Source organism: Staurois parvus, unplaced genomic scaffold, assembly GCF_062004578.1.
Source record: "Staurois parvus isolate SC_StPar_1 unplaced genomic scaffold, SC_StPar_1.0 ptg001094l, whole genome shotgun sequence".
In the NCBI taxonomy this organism is placed as follows: Eukaryota; Metazoa; Chordata; class Amphibia; order Anura; family Ranidae; genus Staurois; species Staurois parvus.
In genome coordinates this window covers 23,986-45,870 of record NW_028318890.1, presented here as the reverse complement: position 1 = coordinate 45,870, position 21,885 = coordinate 23,986, and the positions used below count along the sequence as shown (strand labels likewise).

General features: G+C 52.8%; 1 protein-coding gene across 1 annotated transcript; it reads right to left on the bottom strand.

The window, feature by feature from the left end:
- Positions 1-538: 538 nt before the first annotated feature.
- LOC149440318 (lamin-A-like) lies at positions 539-21,681 on the bottom strand. The gene is made up of 11 exons (XM_089658782.1): positions 21,529-21,681; positions 16,440-16,565; positions 16,189-16,359; positions 15,974-16,099; positions 15,486-15,706; positions 13,273-13,489; positions 10,889-10,996; positions 6,744-6,863; positions 2,157-2,255; positions 1,727-1,978; positions 539-613 (listed from the first exon to the last, which is right to left on the bottom strand). Exons 2-11 carry the CDS (start codon positions 16,518-16,520, stop codon positions 584-586), a joined length of 1,425 nt encoding a protein of 474 aa, XP_089514908.1. The 5' UTR covers positions 16,521-16,565; positions 21,529-21,681; the 3' UTR covers positions 539-583.
- Positions 21,682-21,885: the final 204 nt, after the last annotated feature.

Below are 21,885 nucleotides of genomic sequence, written 5' to 3'. Positions count from 1 at the left end.
GATTTTTTTTTTAACATGTAAAAGTCATTTTAACATATATTTGTAAATGCATTTAAAAAATGTAGATTTGTATTCTTAAAGACCTACAATATACTTGAAATGTATTTTTAAAAATATTTTTCATATGTTTTGTAATAAAAACGCATTTCAACATGCAATATATATATATGGGATTTTATATATATATATATATAGTTATTGAAATATATTTTGAAATATATTGAATGTGGCCACAATTGTAGTAATTCAAAAATACGGCAATATATTTGGGAAGAATATTTTTAAAATATATTCCAAATATATTTTTCTTCCATGTGGGTGACAACCTCGCAGTGGGGGGAGACCAACTGGAGGAGCTTTGCCAGGGCGCCCGCCGACGCCAAGGGGCGAGGCCTACCTGATATACATCATTTTTTGAACCTTTGGTTTCATTCAGACATATAAGCTGCTTTCAAATAACAACAACAAAAAAAAGCATTTTTTTTCCTTCTATAAAATATTCGGATGTAGAAAAAGTAAAAAAAAACAACAAAATATATCCCGTGGGATTAGCTTTAATAGTTGTCGTTGTCGCGGGATGAGGTTACATGACGGCACAGCTCTGGGGGGGGACCTACGAGGGAGAAGGAGAGAAAGATATCATCAGATAAACCGCAGGACTGGGAACTACAGAGAGACACAGCTGGGTCTGCCCCGCCCACAATGGGGAGATTCCACCCAGTAGTTTGTGTCTCTGCCCCGCCCACAATGGGGAGATTCCACCCAGTAGTTTGTGTCTCTGCCCCGCCCACAATGGGGTGATTTCCTTTAAGTAGTTTGTATCTCTGCCCCGCCCACAATGGGGAGATTCCCCCCCAGTAGTTTGTGTCTCTGCCCCGCCCACAATGGGGAGATTCCACCCAGTAGTTTGTATCTCTGCCCCGCCCACAATGGGGAGATTCCCCCCCAGTAGTTTGTGTGTCTGCCCCTCCCACAATGAGATTTTCCCCCCAGTAGTTTGTGTCTCTGCCCCTCCCACAATGAGATTTCCCCCCAGTAGTTTGTGTCTCTGCCCCTCCCACAATGAGGAGATTCCCTCCCCCCAGTATATTGTGTCTCAGCCCCGCCCACAATGAGATCCCCCCCCCTAGTTTGTGTCTCTGCCCCTCCCACAATGAGGAGATTCCCTCCCCCCCAATGTATTGTGTCTGCCCCTCCCACAATGAGATTTCCCTGCAGTTTATTGTGTCTGCCCCTCCCACAATGAGATTCCCTCCCCCCACTATATTGTGTCTCTGCCCCGCCCACAATGAGATTTCCAGCAGTACATTGTGCCTCTGCCCCTCCCACAATGAGATTCCCCCCCCCAGTGGTTTGTGTCTCTGCCCCTCCCACAATGAGATTTCCCCCCCTAGTTTGTGTCTCTGCCCCTCCCACAATGAGGAGATTCCCTCCCCCCCAATGTATTGTGTCTGCTCCACCCATAATGAGATTCCCCCCAGTGGTTTGTGTCTCTGCCCCTCCCACAATGAGATTCCCTCCCCCCACTATATTGTGTCTCTGCCCCGCCCACAATGAGATTTCCAGCAGTATATTGTGCCTCTGCCCCTCCCACAATGAGATTCCCCCCCAGTGGTTTGTGTCTCTGCCCCTCCCACAATGATATTTCCCTGCAGTATATTGTGTCTCTGCCCCTCCCACAGCGATGGTCTGTGATCTTGGATTGGTGGGGTGGTGTGTCCCTCACCTGAGCACGCTGGTTGGTCCCCAGGATGTAGGAGCGGGGTGTCAGACTCTCTCCCAGGCCGCTGCTCCCGCTGGCCCCGCCCGTGCTGCGGAAGGTGCGGGTGACGGTAGTGTAGGAGCTGGATGAAGAGGAGGCCCCGCCCCCGGCGGAGGTATTGAGACCCTTGTCGGCCGGCTGGCCACACGTGGTGCAGGTGATGTTGCGGGAGCGAAGGTTGTACTCGCTGGGGTCTCCGGTGGAGTTGTGACCGTCCTGGTGGGGGATGGAGAAAAAGTATGTGAACCCTAAGAGGTGGTCTGTGCAGACCTGGAATCGGGGGGCCCATGCCCCCAAACCTCGGCCCTGGACGGCCCACCCTTCTGAGGACTACAGAACCCCTCCCCCATCCATGTCCACTGCACCCCGAGATGGGGAACCTGAGCAGACTTACATGATGATGGTGGTGATGGTGGTGCTCATCCTCTTCTTCATCATCTTCATCATCCTCATCGTTCACCAGGGCCCGCACCAGCTTACGCATCGCAACTTCCTGTGGGGGGAGGGGGAGAGTAAATGGGTGGGACGTCCCCAGAGGAGCCGCAGATCACCTCAATGATGTCACCACCTACCCCAGCCAATGAAAATACACCCCCCCCGTCCTGCGCCTACTGCTTCCAATTATTGGCCCCCACCTCAGTCTTCTATGACACCCCCCAATATCATCCTCGCTCCACCCCTCATCCTGTCACCTGACTAACTGCCACTTCTACCAGTTTTGTCTACGCCCACTCCCATCCTACTCTCCAATCACATTCCAATCCCTCCCCCTTCCCTGAAGCTGTCCTTTACTCCACCCCCATCCTGTCCTTTACTCCACCCCCATCCATTCCCTTACTCCACCCCCATCCATTCCCTTACTCCACCCCCACGCTTTCCCTGAAAGTACCCCCCCCCAGCACCACATTCTGCCCCCCCTTTATCGTCTTCCAGCTATTTCTCTTTCTATAGATTAATTAGAGCTGCTACTCCAATGACACGAAAACCACTAACTACTACTCCCCCCTCCATCCTCTCCGACTACTACTCCCCCCTCCATCCTCTCCGACTACTACTCCCCCCTCCATCCTCTCCGACTACTACTCCCCCCTCCATCCTCTCCGACTACTCCCCCCTCCATCCTCTCCGACTACCACTCCCCCCTCCATCCTCTCCGACTACCACTCCCCCCTCCATCCTCTCCGACTACTCCCCCCTCCATCCTCTCCGACTACCACTCCCCTCTCCTTCCTCTCCGACTACTACTCCCCCCTCCATCCTCTCCGACTACCACTCCCCCCTCCATCCTCTCCGACTACTACTCCCCCCTCCATCCTCTCCGACTACTACTCCCCCCTCCATCCTCTCCGACTACTACTCCCCCCTCCATCCTCTCCGACTACTCCCCCCTCCATCCTCTCCGACTACCACTCCCCCCTCCATCCTCTCCGACTACCACTCCCCCCTCCATCCTCTCCGACTACCACTCCCCCCTCCATCCTCTCCGACTACTACTCCCCCCTCCATCCTCTCCGACTACCACTCCCCTCTCCTTCCTCTCCGACTACTACTCCCCTCTCCATCCTCTCCGACTACTACTCCCCTCACCCCAGTCCTACCCCAACATCTTCCCCCAACTGCTTCTGTCCCTATGAGTATCACTACCTGATACCACCCCCACTGTGCCCCCCTATGAGTACCACTACCTGATACCACCCCCACTGTGCCCCCCTATGAGTATCACTACCTGATACCACCCCCACTGTGCCCCCCTATGAGTATCACTACCTGATACCACCCCCACTGTGCCCCCCTATGAGTATCACTACCTGATACTACCCCCACTGTGCCCCCCTATGAGTATCACCACCTGATACCACCCCCACTGTGCCCCCCTATGAGTATCACTACCAGGGGCGGACTGACAACTCATAGGGCCCCCGGGCAATAGGGGATCATGGGGCCCCTGTGCCCTTGCTCAAACTCAAAAAAGCCTAGAAAAAGGTACCAGGGACATCTCATGGGACCCCCTACTGACCCCGGGCCCTCAGGCAGTGCCCGAGTTTCCAAATGGTCAGTCCGCCCCTGAGCACTACCTGATACTACCCCCACTGTGCCCCCTATGAGTATCACTACCTGATACCACCCCCACTGTGCCCCCTATGAGTATCACTACCCGATACCACCCCCACTGTGCCCCCCTATGAGTATCACTACCTGATACCACCCCCACTGTGCCCCCCTATGAGTATCACTACCTGATACCACCCCCACTGTGCCCCCCTATGAGTACCACCACCTGATACCACCCCCACTGTGCCCCCCTATGAGTATCACCACCTGATACTACCCCCACTGTGCCCCCCTATGAGTATCACTACCTGATACCACCCCCACTGTGCCCCCCTATGAGTATCACCACCTGATACCACCCCCACTGTGCCCCCCTATGAGTATCACTACCTGATACTACCCCCACTGTGCCCCCCTATGAGTATCACCACCTGATACTACCCCCACTGTGCCCCCCTATGAGTATCACCACCTGATACCACCCCCACTGTGCCCCCCTATGAGTATCACTACCTGATACTACCCCCACTGTGCCCCCCTATGAGTATCACTACCCGATACCACCCCCCGGTGCTCCCTATGAGTATCACTACCAGGGGCGGACTGACAACTCATGGGGCCCCCGGGCAATAGGGGATCGTGGGGCCCCTGTGTCCTTGCTCAAACTCAAAAAAGCCTATGAAAAAGGTACCAGGGACATCTCATGGGGCCCCCTACTGACCCCGGGCCCTCAGGCAGTGCCCGAGTCTCCAAATGGTCAGTCCGCCCCTGAGCACTACCTGATACTACCCCCACTGTGCCCCCCTATGAGTATCACTACCTGATACCACCCCCACTGTGCCCCCCTATGAGTATCACTACCTGATACCACCCCCACTGTGCCCCCCTATGAGTATCACTACCTGATACCACCCCCACTGTGCCCCCCTATGAGTATCACTACCTGATACCACCCCCACTGTGCCCCCCTATGAGTATCACTACCTGATACTACCCCCATTGTGCCCCCCTATGAGTATCACCACCTGATACTACCCCCATTGTGCCCCCCTATGAGTATCACTACCTGATACCACCCCCACTGGACTACCTGATACCACCCCCACTGTGCCCCCCTATGAGTATCACTACCTGATACCACCCCCACTGTGCCCCCCTATGAGTATCACTACCTGATACTACCCCCATTGTGCCCCCCTATGAGTATCACCACCTGATACTACCCCCATTGTGCCCCCCTATGAGTATCACTACCTGATACCACCCCCACTGTGCTCCCTATGAGTATCACTACCTGATACCACCCCCACTGTGCCCCCCTATGAGTATCACTACCTGATACCACCCCCACTGTGCCCCCCTATGAGTATCACTACCTGATACCACCCCCACTGTGCCCCCCTATGAGTATCACTACCTGATACTACCCCCACTGTGCCCCCCTATGAGTATCACTACCTGATACCACCCCCACTGTGCTCCCTATGAGTATCACTACCTGATACCACCCCCACTGTGCCCCCCTATGAGTATCACCACCTGATACCACCCCCACTGTGCTCCCTATGAGTATCACTACCTGATACCACCCCCACTGTGCCCCCCTATGAGTACCACCACCTGATACCACCCCCACTGTGCCCCCCTATGAGTATCACTACCTGATACTACCCCCACTGTGCCCCCCTATGAGTATCACTACCCGATACCACCCCCACTGTGCCCCCCTATGAGTATCACTACCCGATACCACCCCCGGTGCTCCCTATGAGTATCACTACCAGGGGCGGACTGACAACTCATGGGGCCCCCGGGCAATAGGGGATCGTGGGGCCCCTGTGTCCTTGCTCAAACTCAAAAAAGCCTATGAAAAAGGTACCAGGGACATCTCATGGGGCCCCCTACTGACCCCGGGCCCTCAGGCAGTGCCCGAGTCTCCAAATGGTCAGTCCGCCCCTGAGCACTACCTGATACCACCCCCACTGTGCCCCCCTATGAGTATCACTACCTGATACCACCCCCACTGTGCCCCCCTATGAGTATCACTACCTGATACCACCCCCACTGTGCCCCCCTATGAGTATCACTACCTGATACCACCCCCACTGTGCCCCCCTATGAGTATCACTACCTGATACCACCCCCACTGTGCCCCCCTATGAGTATCACTACCTGATACTACCCCCACTGTGCCCCCCTATGAGTATCACCACCTGATACCACCCCCACTGTGCTCCCTATGAGTATCACTACCTGATACTACCCCCACTGTGCCCCCCTATGAGTATCACCACCTGATACTACCCCCACTGTGCTCCCCTATGAGTATCACTACCTGATACCACCCCCACTGTGCTCCCTATGAGTATCACCACCTGATACTACCCCCACTGTGCTCCCCTATGAGTATCACCACCTGATACTACCCCCACTGTGCCCCCCTATGAGTATCACTACCTGATACCACCCCCACTGTGCCCCCCTATGAGTATCACTACCTGATACCACCCCCACTGTGCCCCCCTATGAGTATCACTACCTGATACTACCCCCACTGTGCCCCCCTATGAGTATCACTACCTGATACCACCCCCACTGTGCTCCCTATGAGTATCACTACCTGATACCACCCCCACTGTGCCCCCCTATGAGTATCACTACCTGATACTACCCCCACTGTGCCCCCCTATGAGTATCACCACCTGATACCACCCCCACTGTGCTCCCTATGAGTATCACCACCTGATACCACCCCCATTGTGCCCCCCTATGAGTATCACTACTGTCATTTTATATTATCATTCAGTCCTCTTATTCCCATTGTGTATAATATATAATCACAGCCCCCGCAGCTCCACATTTCGGGTGCCCCCTGGGTGTCACATCACTTCACATTGTGAGCACCCCATGTAAGGTCCCCTGCACTCACCTCATTGCTGGATGTAAGCAGAGCAGTGCGGATGCTGTCTCCGGTGCCCCAGGAATTAGCGGACTTATTGACAAATTCGCTGGGGGGGTTGTGCGCCACTCCGGCCCCAGCAGCCCAGACCTGCGGAGGGATGGGGACATCAGTGATAAGTATCAGTGGAGAAAACGAATAAAATTCGATATAAAAAATTCCCAAAAAACATAAATTGTACATTAATCACTTCCCGTCCGGCCCATGTACATAAACGGCCAGACGGGAACAGAGCAGGAGCGGGCGGCCATTTATTTATTTATTTATTTATCGAGTTTATATAGCGCCAAAGGGTTTGCTCAGCGCTGTACAATAGAGGGGGGGACAATACATGAAACAGAACAGTAGCATCAAACAGTACACGAGGGGTTAGAGGGCCCTACTCTTTCGAGCTTACAATCTAGGAGGGAGGGGGTAGAGGCACAGGAGGAAACGGCTGTGGGGGATGGAGTGGTAGGAGGAGGGAAGGGCAGCGGCTGTTAGGTGAGGGTGGGGTAGGCTTCCCTGAAGAGGTGGGTTTTCAGGGAGCGCCTGAAGGTGAGGAGGGAAGGTGACAGTCTGATGGATTGGGGTAGTGAGTTCCAGAGGATGGGGGAGGACCTGGAGAAGTCTTGCAGTTGTGCGTGGGAGGAGGAGACCAGGGAGCAAGATAGAAGGAGGTCCTGTGAAGAGCGAAGGGTACGGGTAGGGTGGTACCTGGGAATTAGGTCGGTGAGGTAGTCAGGGGCAGTGTTGTGAATGGCCTTATAGGTCAGGGTGAGCAATTTAAATTTGATGCGTTGGGCAATGGGGAGCCAGTGGAGGGATAGGCAGAGGGGGGTGGAGCCAGTGGAGGGAGAGGCAGAGGGGGGTGGAGCCAGTGGAGGGAGAGGCAGAGGGGGGTGGCAGAGGTGGAGCGGCTGGTGAGGTGGATGAGTCTGGCAGCTGAGTTCAGGATGGTCTGAAGCGGGGAGAGCCTGCACTGGGGTAGGCCGGTGAGGAGGGAGTTGCAGTAGTCCAGGCGTGAGATAATCAGGGAGTGTACGAGTAGTTTAGTGGTGTCTGGGGTAAGGAAGGAGCGTATTTTGGCGATGTTCCGGAGGCGGAGCCTGCATGTGTTTGTGAGAGATTTGATATGAGGTTGAAAGGAAAGGTTTGAGTCCAGGATGACACCAAGGACTTTGGCTTGCTGGGCGGGATTGATGGTGGTGTTGTTGGTAGTGATGGAAAGGATGGTGGGGGGGTGCGGGCTGGGGGAAAGACGAGAAGCTCGGTTTTGGAGAGGTTGAGCTTCAGGAAATGGAGCGACATCCAGTCAGAGATGTCGTTTAGGAGGTGAGTGATGCGGGCCGGAGAATATGGGGGTGAGGTGGGGGGTGGAGAGGTAGATTTGAGTGTCATCAGCATAGAGGTGGTAGTTGAAGCCGTGGGAGTGTATGAGTTGGCCGAGGGAGGAGGTGTAGATGGAGAAGAGAAGGGGTCCGAGGACGGAGCCCTGGGGGACCCCAACAGAGAGGGGGAGGGAAGAGGAGGTGGCACCGTTGTAGGAAACGCTGAAGGAGCGTTGGGATAGATAGGACGAGAACCAGGAGAGAGCGGAGTCTCTGATGCCAAGGGAGAGTAGTTTATTAAGGAGGAGGGGGTGGTCAACTGTGTCAAAGGCCGCGGAGAGGTCTAGGAGGAGGAGGACAGAGTAGTCGCCTTTGGCTTTGGCGGTTAGTAGATCGTTGGTGATTTTGAGGAGGGCAGTTGAGGAGGGATGTGGGAGGACGTTTATAAACGTCCTCCCACATCCCTGCCTGCATGCGCTCCCTGGCAGCGTGTGGCACCGCGATCGCTGTACAGGACCCCTCTGTACGAGGTCCCGATCATGTGATCACTCATTGGCCAGTCAGTGATCACATGAAGAGTAGTAAGCAAGGTGTCATTTCCTGACATCATTGCTTACTACATGTGAAATCTGTGAATGATCACAGAGGTCACATGGTACAGGGCCATTCACAACACCCTTGTACCATATGACAAGCTGCGACCAATCACAGCTCACACAGCATTTCTCAATGGCTGCAGGAATGCAGAGAGAAGGAGAAATAACTGTTTTTACAGCCTTTATTGGTGTAAAAGCAATCACTGTATAACAAAAAAAAATCTTCATCACCCCCCACAAGTAGTACAGTGTCACCATGGTGACACAGTACTGCTAGGGTGACAGTATGTTAAAAAAAAACAAATAAAATAAAAAAAAATAAAAATGTTAAAAAAATTTTTGAAAAATTTTAATTTTTGGTTACTAATTTGGGTTATTTTTCTTTTTTTTTTTTTTAATAAAAAGATAGCTGAATACATTTTGACCAAGATTTATGAAGAAAGATTATTTATTTGCAAAACTGTATAAGAAAAACACTTTTTTTTTCAAAAATTTTGGACTTTTTCATTTATATAGCAAAAAAATAATAATCCCAGCGGTTAATAAATACCACCAAAATAAGGCTTTATCTGTCTCAAAAAAATGCTAAAAAATTCATATGGGTGCAGTGTTGCATGACCGCGCAATGGTGGACTGAAAGGGGGTGAAAGCATCTTGACTGGAAGGGGGTGAAAGTGTCCGGACTGGAAGGGGGGGAATTGTTCTGGACTGGAAAGGGGGGAATTGTTCCGGACTGGAAGGGGGGGGGGAAATTGTTCTGGACTGGAAGGGGGGGGGGAATTGTTCCGGACTGGAAGGGGGGGGAATTGTTCCGGACTGGAAGGGGGGCAAGCGTTTCGGACTGGAAGGGGGGCAAGCGTTCCGGACTGGAAGGGGGGGAAGCGTTCCGGACTGGAAGGGGGGGAAGCGTTCCGAACTGGAAGGGGGGGAAAGTGTCCGGACTGGAAGGGGGGGAAAGTCCGGACTGGAAGGGGGGGAAAGTGTCCGGACTGGAAGGGGGTGAAAGTCCGGACTGGAAGGGGGTGAAAGTGTCCAGACTGGAAGGGGGGGGGGGGAAGCGTCCGGATTGGAAGGGGGGGGAAGCGTCCGGATTGGAAGGGGGGGAAAGTGTCCGGACTGGAAGGGGGGGAAAGTGTCCGGACTGGAAGGGGGTGAAAGTGTCCGGACTGGAAGGGGGTGAAAGTGTCCGGACTGGAAGGAGGTGAAAGCGTCCGGACTGGAAGGAGGTGAAAGTGTCCGGACTGGAAGGAGGTGAAAGTGTCCGGACTGGAAGGGGGTGAAAGTGTCCGGACTGGAAGGGGGGAAAGTGTCCGGACTGGAAGGGGGTGAAAGTGTCCGGACTGGAAGGGGGTGAAAGTGTCCGGACTGGAAGGAGGTGAAAGTGTCCGGACTGGAAGGAGGTGAAAGTGTCCGGACTGGAAGGGGGTGAAAGTGTCCGGACTGGAAGGGGGGAAAGTGTCCGGACTGGAAGGGGGTGAAAGTGTCCGGACTGGAAGGGGGTGAAAGTGTCCGGACTGGAAGGGGGTGAAAGTGTCCGGACTGGAAGGAGGTGAAAGTGTTCGGATTGGAAGGGGGTGAAAGTGTCCGGACTGGAAGGAGGTGAAAGTGTCCGGACTGGAAGGGGGTGAAAGTGTTCGGACTGGAAGGGGGTGAAAGTGTCCGGACTGGAAGGGGGTGAAAGTGTCCGGACTGGAAGGGGGTGAAAGTGTCCGGACTGGAAGGGGGTGAAAGTGTCCGGACTGGAAGGGGTGAAAGTGTTCGGATTGGAAGGGGTGAAAGTATCCGGACTGGAAGGGGGGGAAAGTGTCCGTACTGGAAGGGGGGGAAAGTGTCTGTACTGGAAGGGGTGAAAGTGTTCGGATTGGAAGGGGTGAAAGTGTCCGGACTGGAAGGGGGGTGAAAGTGTCCGTACTGGAAGGGGGGGAAAGTGTCCGGATTGGAAGGGGTGAAAGTGTTCGGATTGGAAGGGGTGAAAGTGTCCGGATTGGAAGGGGGTGAAAGTGTTCGGATTGGAAGGGGTGAAAGTGTCCGGATTGGAAGGGGGTGAAAGTGTTCGGATTGGAAGTGGTTAAAGAAACACTACAAAACATTTTTTTACTGAAGCAGTTTTGTTGAGCCCATTAAAAAACAGAAATTTGCAGTTCCTACCATTAAACACTAGGGGGCGCTCAAAGCCCAGCAATATCAACAGCCACTACTTAGGACTCACAGTCAGGGTTTGTCCGGCCTTCAGCATGACTCTGGGGGGGAAGCGGTAAACAATCGGCTTATCGTCTCCAATCTGGCGCTTGATGGTCCAGTTCCCCAGCGACTGATCCTGCGGGACGACGTATTGACGGGTTATCAACAGTTCATATTTCATAAAAGCAGACCAGAAAAATCGAAACAAATCCCCCGTCCCCTAAAACAAGATTCACGTTTTTTTTTGTGTTTGTTTTTTTTTCTGCTCTTTCAGATGAATTTGGAAGGTTCCCAGCCAAGAAGGACAGTTGTGAACTGACAATGATCCTGCCGACAACGCCATATGTTATGATTTGGCTTTAAAGAGACGTTGTCACCGTATTCGTTTAGGACAAAGTGGTGATGTCCATGTAGAGATCCCACCAAAAATTATACCTTCCCACCTTCGAAGTCTGAAATTTAGTCTTTCCACCGCTTGCTTGCTGCCGCCGCAGCTGTTGGCTGGTGTTTTGAAGCAGAGGGGAGCGTTGTTGGAATGCCCCTTGGTCACGGGTGAGTACTCGGGCTTAGGGATTGGCTGCCGGATCCAAACAGCATCACAGGGAGGTGGTCACATGTTCCCAGCTATACTAAGAGTACATCCAGCATTCTCTAGGCCAGGGGTCTCCAAACTTTTCAAAGGGCCACTATACTGTCCTTCAAACTTTAGGAGGGCCGGATTAGGGCCCTCACTGGGCCCTGAGGATAGACAATATGCTGAACCCAGCATCAGTGAGAATAAACATGGCCTCGGGGGTTGTTGGTCAGTTGGAGGAGTAGTGCCCCACCATGGGAAGAATAGTACACCATCATTGGTTTCATGGGAAGAAGTACTACCCCATTGTTGGTTTCAGTGGGAGGAATAGTGCCCCACCATGGGAAGAATAGGACACCATCATTGGTTCCATGAGAAGAAGTACTACCCCATTGTTGGTTTCAGTGGGAGGAATAGTGCCCCACCGTAGGAAGAATAGTACACCATCATTGGTTCCATGAGAAGAAGTACTACCCCATTGTTGGTCTCAGTGGGAGGAATAGTGCCCCACAGTAGGAAGAATAGTACACCATCACTGGTTCCATGAGAAGAACTACCCCAATCTTTGCCTCAGTGGGAGGAATAGTGCCCACCATGGGAAGAATAGGACACCATCATTGGTTCCATGAGAAGAAGTACTACCCCATTGTTGGTTTCAGTGGGAGGAATAGTGCCCCACCGTAGGAAGAATAGTACACCATCATTGGTTCCATGGGAAGAAGTACTACTCCATTTGTGGCCTCAGTGGGAGGAATAGTGCCCCATTATGGGAAGAATAGTACACCATCATTGGTTCCATGGGAAGAAGTACTGCCCCAATCTTGGTCTCAGTGGGAGGAATAATGCCCCACCATGGGAAGAATAGTACACCATCATTGGTTCCATGGGAATAAGTACTACTCCATTTGTGGCCTCAGTGGGAGGAATAGTGCCCCACCATTGGAAGAATAGTACACCATCATTGGGTCTATTGGAAGATGTACTACCCCAATCTTGGCCTCAGTGGGAGGAATAGTGCCCCACCATAGGAAGAATAGTACACCATCATTGGTTCCATGAGAAAAACTACCCCAATCTTTGCCTCAGTGGGAGGAATAGTGCCCTACCATGGGAAGAATAGTACACCATCATTGGTTCCATGGGAAGAAGTACTACCCCATTCTTGGTCTCAGTGGGAGGAATAGTGCCCCACCGTGGGAAGAATAGTACACCACCATTGGTTTCATGGGAAGAAGTACTACCCCATTCTTGGTCTCAGTGGGAGGAATAGTGCCCACCATGGGAAGAATAGTACACCATCATTGGTTTCATGAGAAGAACTACTACCCCAATCTTTGTCTCAGTGGGAGGAATAGTGCCCCACCGTGGGAAGAATAGTACACCACCATTGGTTTCATGGGAAGAAGTACTACCCCAAACTTTGTCTCAGTGGGAGGAATAGTGCCCCAAGGGCCGAATAAAGGGTAGCAAAGAGCTACATCCAGCCCTTGGTCCTCAGTTTGGAGACCCCTGCTCTAGGCCTTTCCTCCCCTGCCTGACTGTTCCTGGTCCCCGTCCCTTTCATTCGTTGGATTTCAGTTCTTTCCATCATGGAGGCTCAGCATCACGTGTGCGTTACCTATGCAAATCCACCCTGCCTAAGAATGCCCCTCCAACAGACTGACACCTACCCATCAAAGCATTTTGCAAAAGATTGCCCATCAAGTCATATCCTGAGATTGATGCTTAAACAGGAAGTTGAAAGGAAATCTCACCAAATTGGGATACTGCAATTAACCTGCCAAGGAAGCTCTACCACCCCCCCCCCCCCTCCCCCCATGTCATTTCTCCAGTCTCACCTCATTGGACTTGTTCTTCAGTCGGATAAACTTGCCTTCCAGGTCCACCTCCTCCACGGCCACCTTCCCGCTGGTCCTGGCGTGCTGGGTGTAACTGGTAGTCCGCGACTCTGATCCCTCCATCTTACGCTTCTTGGAGGAAGAGGTGACCTGCCCCGAGGATTGCCCTGTCCTGGCCGTCCTCTTCTGCCCGCTGGGGCTGGGCGAGAGTCGGAGTCTGCATGAGAGAGAATCAAACCGGTTGATTCCGCGTATAATTATCTATCCAGGCCATTTCGGCTCATGCCAGGCAGGCAGTACAAGACACTGGCACCTGCGGCGTACCTCGTCCCAGTTTCTGAAGGAAACATCAATTGACAAAAACAGATTGAACCGATTGACTGCAGGAGAGTCAGCCTTGATGGACAGTTTCTGGTGGTACCTCTAGTGCTGGGTAGGCAGTGCATGAGAAGCTTCCTGTCAGCCACTAGAGGTCCTACCAGAACCTGTAAACCCGGATTCAACTCATCAATGATTCATGGCTGAAGAAGATCAACAGAATTCATACAATGGATCAGATGAGGCCGTTCTCAGCACAAACAAGGGTTCTAAAATGTTGGAATCCACGTAGAAGTCTATTAAGAGTGCCAAAGCAAAGAACCAGAAGTCCAAAGTCATTTGTTACTGATGTTCCCTCACAACAAGAAGAACAAGCGAGGCAGAAGGAACAGACAGGATACCAGGGATAGGTTAATACATACCCCATGGCATAGCTGGATCTAGGTGGGTGCCTGGGTGGGCTGTGCCCTCCAGATTTCAGTTGCACCCCCCCAAAGACCCCCACCACCCCTGACGCTGTGCTGGCCATCTCTCATCCCTGCACACTGCCCTGCTGACCCTTGTACACTACTCTGCAGACCGCCAGTACACCCTTACCAATTCCAGTACATTCCCCTGCTGACCTCCCATCTTCTGCCCTGCTGACCTCCCATCTTCTGCCCTGCTGACCCCTGTACTCCTCCCTGCTGACCCCTGTACTCCTCCCTGCTGACCCACTGCCCTCTGAAGACACCCAGTACACTGTCCTACAAACCAATAGCCTCTGTACGCTGTCTTAGAAACTGCTGACCCTATCCTCTACCCTGCTGACCCCCTGTACACTGCCCTGCTGACCTCCCATCCTCTAACCTGCTGACCCCCCATTCTCTATCCTGCTGACCCCTGCACTCCTCCCTGCTGACCTATTGTCCTCTGCTCTGCTGACACCCTGTATACTGTCCTACAGACTAATAGCCTCTGTATACTGCCTTACAAACTGCTGACCCCCATTCTCTGTCCTGCTGACCCCCTGTACACTGCCCCGCTGACCTCCCATCCTCTACCCTGCTGACCCCTGTACTCCTCCCTGCTGACCCCTGCCCTCCACCTTGCTGACGCCCTGTATACTGTTCTACACACTAATAGCCTCTGTATACTGCCTTACAAACTGCTGAGCCCTTTCTCTGTCCTGCTGACCCCCTGACCTCCCATTCTCTACCCTGCTGACCCCTGAACTCCTCCCTGCTGACCCACTGCCCTCCACCTTGCTGACGCCCTGTATACTGTCCTACAAACTAATAGCCTCTGTACGCTGTCTTACAAACTGCTGACCCTATCCCTCTACCCTGCTGGCCCCCTGTACACTGCCATGCTGACCTCCCATCCTCTGCCCTGCTGACCCCCTGTACACTGCCCTGCTGACCTCCCATCCTCTGCCCTGCTGACCCCCTGTACACTGCCCTGCTGACCCCCTGTACACTGCCCTGCTGACCCCCTGTACACTGCCCTGCTGACCTCCCATCCTCGGCCCTGCTGACCCCTGTATTCCTCCCTGCTGACCCACTGTCCTCTGCCTTGCTGACCCCTGTACACTGTCCTACAAACCAATAGCCTCTGTATACTGCCTTACAAAATGCTGACCCCCCTGTTCACTGCCCTGCTGACCTCCCATCCTCTTCCTCCTGACATTTTTTACCGCACCCCCACATCTGACAGGCTAGATCTGGCCCAAGGGGCGGCCTAAATTGATAGTGTTCATGTCCACTGTAAAATTTTGCTTGGACGGGTCAACAGCCCATAGAGGCATAAGATGCGTAGCAAATACTATTTTAAAAAAAGTTAGTTCCCTGTCCTACGAGGTCAGATAGGCGGTGTTCTGCTTAACCTCCACCCACCAGGGGGCAACATTCACTCACCTCTCCTCCTCTCCCTCCAGTAGGGTGCGGTAAGCGCGGATCTCCATGTCCAATGCCAACTTGATGTCCAGCAGCTCCTGGTACTCGTCCAGTTGCTGCTGCATACGGGCCCTCATCTCAGCCATCTCGCGGTCTTTTTCCGCCAGCGCTCGGCGGTTGGAGTCTCTCTCACGGCTCAGCGCATCCTCGAGATCACGCAGTTTGGCCTCCTTGGCTGCCAGCTGCATATAGAGAAGAGGAAACGTCAAATTGTGGGAGGTGCAAAACTATGTAACCATCAAAAATTAGCTACTTGAAAGGAGTGTTCAGTAACCTGTATGGAAAAATATTGAAAGGTTTTAGGAACCACATGTAACATGAAGGCGGTAAGGTGGGAGGAGATATCTTCCCACGCACGTTGGACCTCCTGTCTGCCTATTCTGTACCAAAGATTTTAATGCCCGTGCCAACGTGTGGCCGCTCGACCTCCTGATCTGATCCATTCTCACCTGCTTCTGGAGCTGGCTCAGCTGGGTGCTCAGGCTGTCTATACGGATTCGGCTCTGCTGGAGCTCCTCGTGGGCCTCTCCCACCATGGTGCTGTTCCTTTCTGCGGACAGCTTGGCGTTCTCCAGCTAAAAGCCAAAAAAATAACACGTGGTCATTTATACAGAAGCAAGCCGGAGCCCCGAACCGATACAGCCTCGCCGGAATCTAGCTTTACCTTGGCATTGTAAGTCTTCTCCAACTCCTCCTTGTATAAACCGATCTGTCCCTCGTGCTGGGCGCGCAGCTCCAGGAGGGCATCGGCCAGCTTGCTCTCGAACTCCCGCTGGCGCCCACTGTCAATCTCGACCAGGCGTGTTTCGTGCCGCCGTTTGGACTCCCGCAGCTCCTGCGGAAAGATACATTGACCTCATCAGAGCGCAATCGCTATTTTATGTAATGCGGAGCTTCCATGTGTGCTTCACCAACCTCGCCGTAGATGTTCTTCTGGAACTCCAGCTCCTCCCTCAGGGTCTGGTTCCGATTCTCCGCATCGACGCGGCGAAGCATCTCATCCTGAAGCTGTTTCTTTGCATCCACGAGGCTTCCTTCCAGCTACGGGAAACCACAAATTTGTGTAAATGTTTCTCGTTACATAAAGCCGCCTACAACTGCCATGAAAGTGTTTAAACCACTTCCCGACCAGCCGTTGTATATAAACGGCCGGACGGTGGCACTGCAGGGTCGGGTGGCCGTCTATAAACGGCCTCCCTGCACCCTGCTTGTGCGCGCTCCCTGGGAGCGCGCAGCACCGCGATCCGGTGCCCGCTGTGTCCTCCGGACACAGTGAAACACCGATCGTCGGACGGGACCTCTGTACGAGGTCTCGATCATGTGATCACTGATTGGCCAATCAGTGATCACATGCAAAGTAGTAAGCAAGATGTCACTTGTGACATCATTGCTTACTACGTGTGAAATCTGTGAATGATCACAGAGGTCACATGGTACAAGGCTATTCACAAAAGCCTTGTACCATGTGACAAGCTGTGACCAATCACAGCTCACTCAGTTCTTCTCAATGAGTGCAAGAATGCAGACAGAGAGAAGGAGAAATGATTGCTTTTACATCCTATATGGGTGTAAAAGCAATCAGTGTAAAAAAAAAAAAAAAATCTTCACCCCCCACAAGTAGTACAGTGTCACCATGGTGACCCCACACTGCTAGGGTGACAGTATGTAAAAAAATAAATAAATAAATTAAAAATAATAATATAAAAAAATAAAATAAAAATGTAAAAAAAAATGTTTTAAAATGATAATTTTTGCTTATAAACTAATTTGGATTTTTTTTTTTTTACTAAAAAGATAACGGAATAAATTTTGGCTAAGATTTATGATGAAATATTATTTATTTGCAAAATTTTATATAAAAAAACACTTTTTTTCAAAATTTTTGGACATTTCATTTACATAGCAAAAAAAAATACAAATCCCAGCGGTGAATAAATACCACCAAAATAAAGCTTTATCTATCTCAAAAAAATGGTAAAAAATTAATTTGGGTACAGTGTTGCATGACCGCGCAATTGTCATTCAAAGTGTGATAGTGCTAAAAGCTGAAAATTGCCCTGGTCAGGAAGGGGGTGAAAGTGTCCGGACTGGAAGGGGGTGAAAGTGTCCGGACTGGAAGGGGGGGGAAAGTGTCCGGACTGGAAGGGGGGGGAAAGTGTCCGGACTGGAAGGGGGGGAAAGTGTCCGGACTGGAAGGGGGGGAAAGTGTCCGGACTGGAAGGGGGTGAAAGTGTCCGGACTGGAAGGGGGTAAAAGTGTCCGGACTGGAAGGGGGTAAAAGTGTCCGGACTGGAAGGGGGGGAAAGTGTCCGGACTGGAAGGGGGGGAAAGTGTCCGGACTGGAAGGGGGGGAAAGTGTCTGGACTGGAAGGGGGGGAAAGTGTCCGGACTGGAAGGGGGTGAAAGTGTCCGGACTGGAAGGGGGTGAAAGTGTCCGGACTGGAAGGGGGGGAAAGTGTCCGGACTGGAAGGGGGGGAAGTGTCCGGACTGGAAGGGGGGGAAGTGTCCGGACTGGAAGGGGGGGAAAGTGTCCGGACTGGAAGGGGGGGAAAGTGTCCGGACTGGAAGGGGGGGGAAAGTGTCCGGACTGGAAGGGGGGGAAAGTGTCCGGACTGGAAGGGGGGGAAAGTGTCCGGACTGGAAGGGGGGGAAAGTGTCCGGACTGGAAGGGGGGGAAAGTGTCCGGACTGGAAGGGGGGGAAAGTGTCCGGACTGGAAGGGGGTGAAAGTGTCCGGACTGGAAGGGGGTAAAAGTGTCCGGACTGGAAGGGGGGGAAAGTGTCCGGACTGGAAGGGGGGGAAAGTGTCCGGACTGGAAGGGGGGGAAAGTGTCCGGACTGGAAGGGGGGGAAAGTGTCCGGACTGGAAGGGGGTGAAAGTGTCCGGACTGGAAGGGGGTGAAAGTGTCCGGACTGGAAGGGGGGGAAAGTGTCCGGACTGGAAGGGGGGGAAAGTGTCCGGACTGGAAGGGGGGGAAGTGTCCGGACTGGAAGGGGGGGAAGTGTCCGGACTGGAAGGGGGGGAAAGTGTCCGGACTGGAAGGGGGGGAAAGTGTCCGGACTGGAAGGGGGGGAAAGTGTCCGGACTGGAAGGGGGTGAAAGTGTCCGGACTGGAAGGGGGGGAAAGTGTCCGGACTGGAAGGGGGTGAAAGTGTCCGGACTGGAAGGGGGTAAAAGTGTCCGGACTGGAAGGGGGGGAAAGTGTCCGGACTGGAAGGGGGGGAAGTGTCCGGACTGGAAGGGGGGGAAAGTGTCCGGACTGGAAGGGGGGGAAAGTGTCCGGACTGGAAGGGGGTGAAAGTGTCCGGACTGGAAGGGGGGGAAAGTGTCCGGACTGGAAGGGGGTGAAAGTGTCCGGACTGGAAGGGGGTAAAAGTGTCCGGACTGGAAGGGGGGGAAAGTGTCCGGACTGGAAGGGGGGGAAGTGTCCGGACTGGAAGGGGGGGAAAGTGTCTGGACTGGAAGGGGGGGAAAGTGTCCGGTCAGGAAGGGGGTGAAAGTGTCCGGTCAGGAAGGGGGTGAAAGTGTCCGGTCTGGAAGGGGTTAAGCCCAAAGCAGCCTAAAGCTGGCCGTGTAACCCTACAACGTTGGCTTGAGAATGTTTTGACAAATGAAAGAGGGTTGTTGTAACTTAACTAAGAACCAAAACTGATAAGAGTTGTAAGAAGCAGAACTCAAAGATAACTCATTACTTGAAAGGTTCCCTTCAAGTAATGCTCCACTTCAGAGGGGCCGTAATGGGTGCGGCACTTTCCCTGTCCCTTAAAAAGGTCAAAGATGCTGCGAAACCTTTGCCCATTGCAGAGCCTAAAGAATGTAACATACGAGGCCAACTTTACATATGGTATTATTTCTGAGGCTGGAGGTGGAGAGGCAGAACTTATAGTTTGTGTCTTTTAAGTAGTTAATGATGCAATCCTGCAAAGTAAAGCTCAACTTCTCGGGAGACACATGGGTACTGCACTTTCCCTGTCCCTGTAAAGAGGAACCTTTGCCCATGGTGAGATGGTAACATACCTGGCTAGCTAGCCATTCTCAACAAGGGTTCCTCCAGAGGTTGCTCAGGGTTCCTTCAGATGTGGCTGATCAAACCCCCATCTGATGATGCCTGTGATGTGGATATAGTGAATGCGGGGTCGGGGAGAGCGGATATAGTGAATGCAGGGTCCGGGGAGAGCGGATATAGTGAATGCAGGGTCCGGAGAAAGTGGATATAGTGAGTGCGGGGTCCAGGGAGAGCGGATATAGTGAATGCGGGGTCCGGAGAAAGTGGATATAGTGAGTGCGGGGTCCAGGGAGAGCGGATATAGTGAATGCAGGGTCTGGGGAGAGCGGATATAGTGAATGCAGGGTCTGGGGAGAGCGGATATAGTGAATGCAGGGTCTGGGGAGAGCGAATATAGTGAATGCAGGGTCCGGGGAGAGCGGATATAGTGAATGCGGGGTCCAGGGAGAGCAGATATAGTGAATGCGGGGTTCGGGGAGAGCGGATATAGTGAATGCGGGGTCCGGGGAGAGCGGATATAGTGAATGCGGGGTCCAGGGAGAGCGGATATAGTGAATGCAGGGTCCGGGGAGAGCGGATATAGTGAATGAGGGGTCTGGGGAGACCGGATATAGTGATTGCGGGGTCCAGGGGGAGCGGATATAGTGAATGCGGGGTCCGGGGAGAGCGGATATAGTGAATGCGGGGTCCGGGGAGAGCAGATATAATGAATGCAGGGTTGGGGAGAGCGGATATAGTGAATGCGGGGTCCAGGGAGAGCGGATATAGTGAATGCAGAGTCCGGGGAGAGCGGATATAGTGAATGCAGGATCCGGGGAAAGTGGATATAGTGAGTGCGCGGTCCAGGGAGAGTGGATATAGTGAATGCGGGGTCCGGGGAGAGCAGATATAGTGAATGCGGGGTCCGGGGAGAGCGGATATAGTGAATGCGGGGTCCGGGGAGAGCAGATATAATGAATGCAGGGTTGGGGAGAGCGGATATAGTGAATGCGGGGTCCAGGGAGAGCGGATATAGTGAATGCAGGATCCGGGGAAAGTGGATATAGTGAGTGCGCGGTCCAGGGAGAGCGGATATAGTGAATGCAGGGTCTGTGGAGAGTGAATATAGTGAATGCAGGATCCGGGAAGAGTGGATACAGTGAATGTTGGGTCCGGGGAGACTGGATATAGTGAATGCGGGGTTCGTGAGAGCTTATATAGTGAATGCGGGGTCCGAGGTGTGCGGATATAGTAAATGCGGGGTCCGGGGAGAGCGGATATAGTGAACGCAGGGTCCTGGGAGAGGGGATATAGTGAATGCAGGAATCGGGGAGAGCGGATATAGTGAATGGGGGGTCTGGGGAGAGCAGATATAGTGAATGAAGGGTCCGGGGAGTGCAGACATAGTGAATGCAGGGTCCGGGGAGAGCGGATATAGTGAATGCAGGGTCCGGGGAGAGCAGACATAGTGAATGCAGGGTCCGGGGAGAGCAGACAGTGAATGCAGGGTCCGGGGAGAGCAGACATAGTGAATGCGGGGTCCCGGGAGAGCGGATATAGTGAATGCAGGGTCCGGGGAGAGCAGACATAGTGAATGCGGGGTCCCGGGAGAGCGGATATAGTGAATGCAGGGTCCAGGGAGAGCAGACATAGTGAATGCAGGGTCCAGGGAGAGCAGACATAGTGAATGCAGGGTCCGGGGAGAGCAGACAGTGAATGCAGGGTCCGGGGAGAGCAGACATAGTGAATGCGGGGTCCCGGGAGAGCGGATATAGTGAATGCAGGGTCCGGGGAGAGCGGATATAGTGAATGCGGATATACTGAATGCAGGGTCCTGGGTTTTGTAACACTTTAATGATGCATCTTGCCAAGTCCCTTCAAATCAAAATGGTCCCCTTCTGAGGGGGCCGTAATGGGTGCCACACCCACCCCTGAAATAAGTCCAGAGGCTGCTGCTAAACACTTGCTCAGGACAAGGCACCCCCCTTACCCAAACAGATCATTATCCATTTCCTAACCTTGGCAAGCTGGCCTTTCAGGTCCCGCAGCTCGGCTTCCAGGTTGCGTTTCTCGCCCAGCGCAGTGGAAAGTGCGGCATCCTTCGAGTTCAGAAGTGCCTCCAAATCCTTCAGGCGAGCCTGAGCTGTCAGCAGGTCTGCCTCCTTCTTCTTGTTCCTAAAAAACAGAAAGGATTCTGGGTAAGCACAGGATTTTTGCTCTACTTTTACAAAAAGACATTTTTTTTTTTTAGATCGGGCCAGGCATCTCCTTTATATAAAGAGAAATCTGATTTGTGGTTCTTTAATGTGCATTTTCAGCAGGTACTTATTTTACATGTAACTAAGTTTACCAGAATCTGCTGAGATAAAACCAAT

Bases quoted from the DNA above. Each gene is read 5' to 3' on its own strand.
- LOC149440318 (XM_089658782.1), bottom strand. From the start codon at position 16,520: ATGCTTCGCCGCGTCGATGCGGAGAATCGGAACCAGACCCTGAGGGAG. The intron at 16,100-16,188 runs GTAAAGCTAGAT...TTTGGCTTTTAG, and splicing joins AGAAGACTTACAATGCCAAG to CTGGAGAACGCCAAGCTGTC. The intron at 10,997-13,272 runs GTGAGACTGGAG...GTCGTCCCGCAG, and splicing joins TGAAGAACAAGTCCAATGAG to GATCAGTCGCTGGGGAACTG.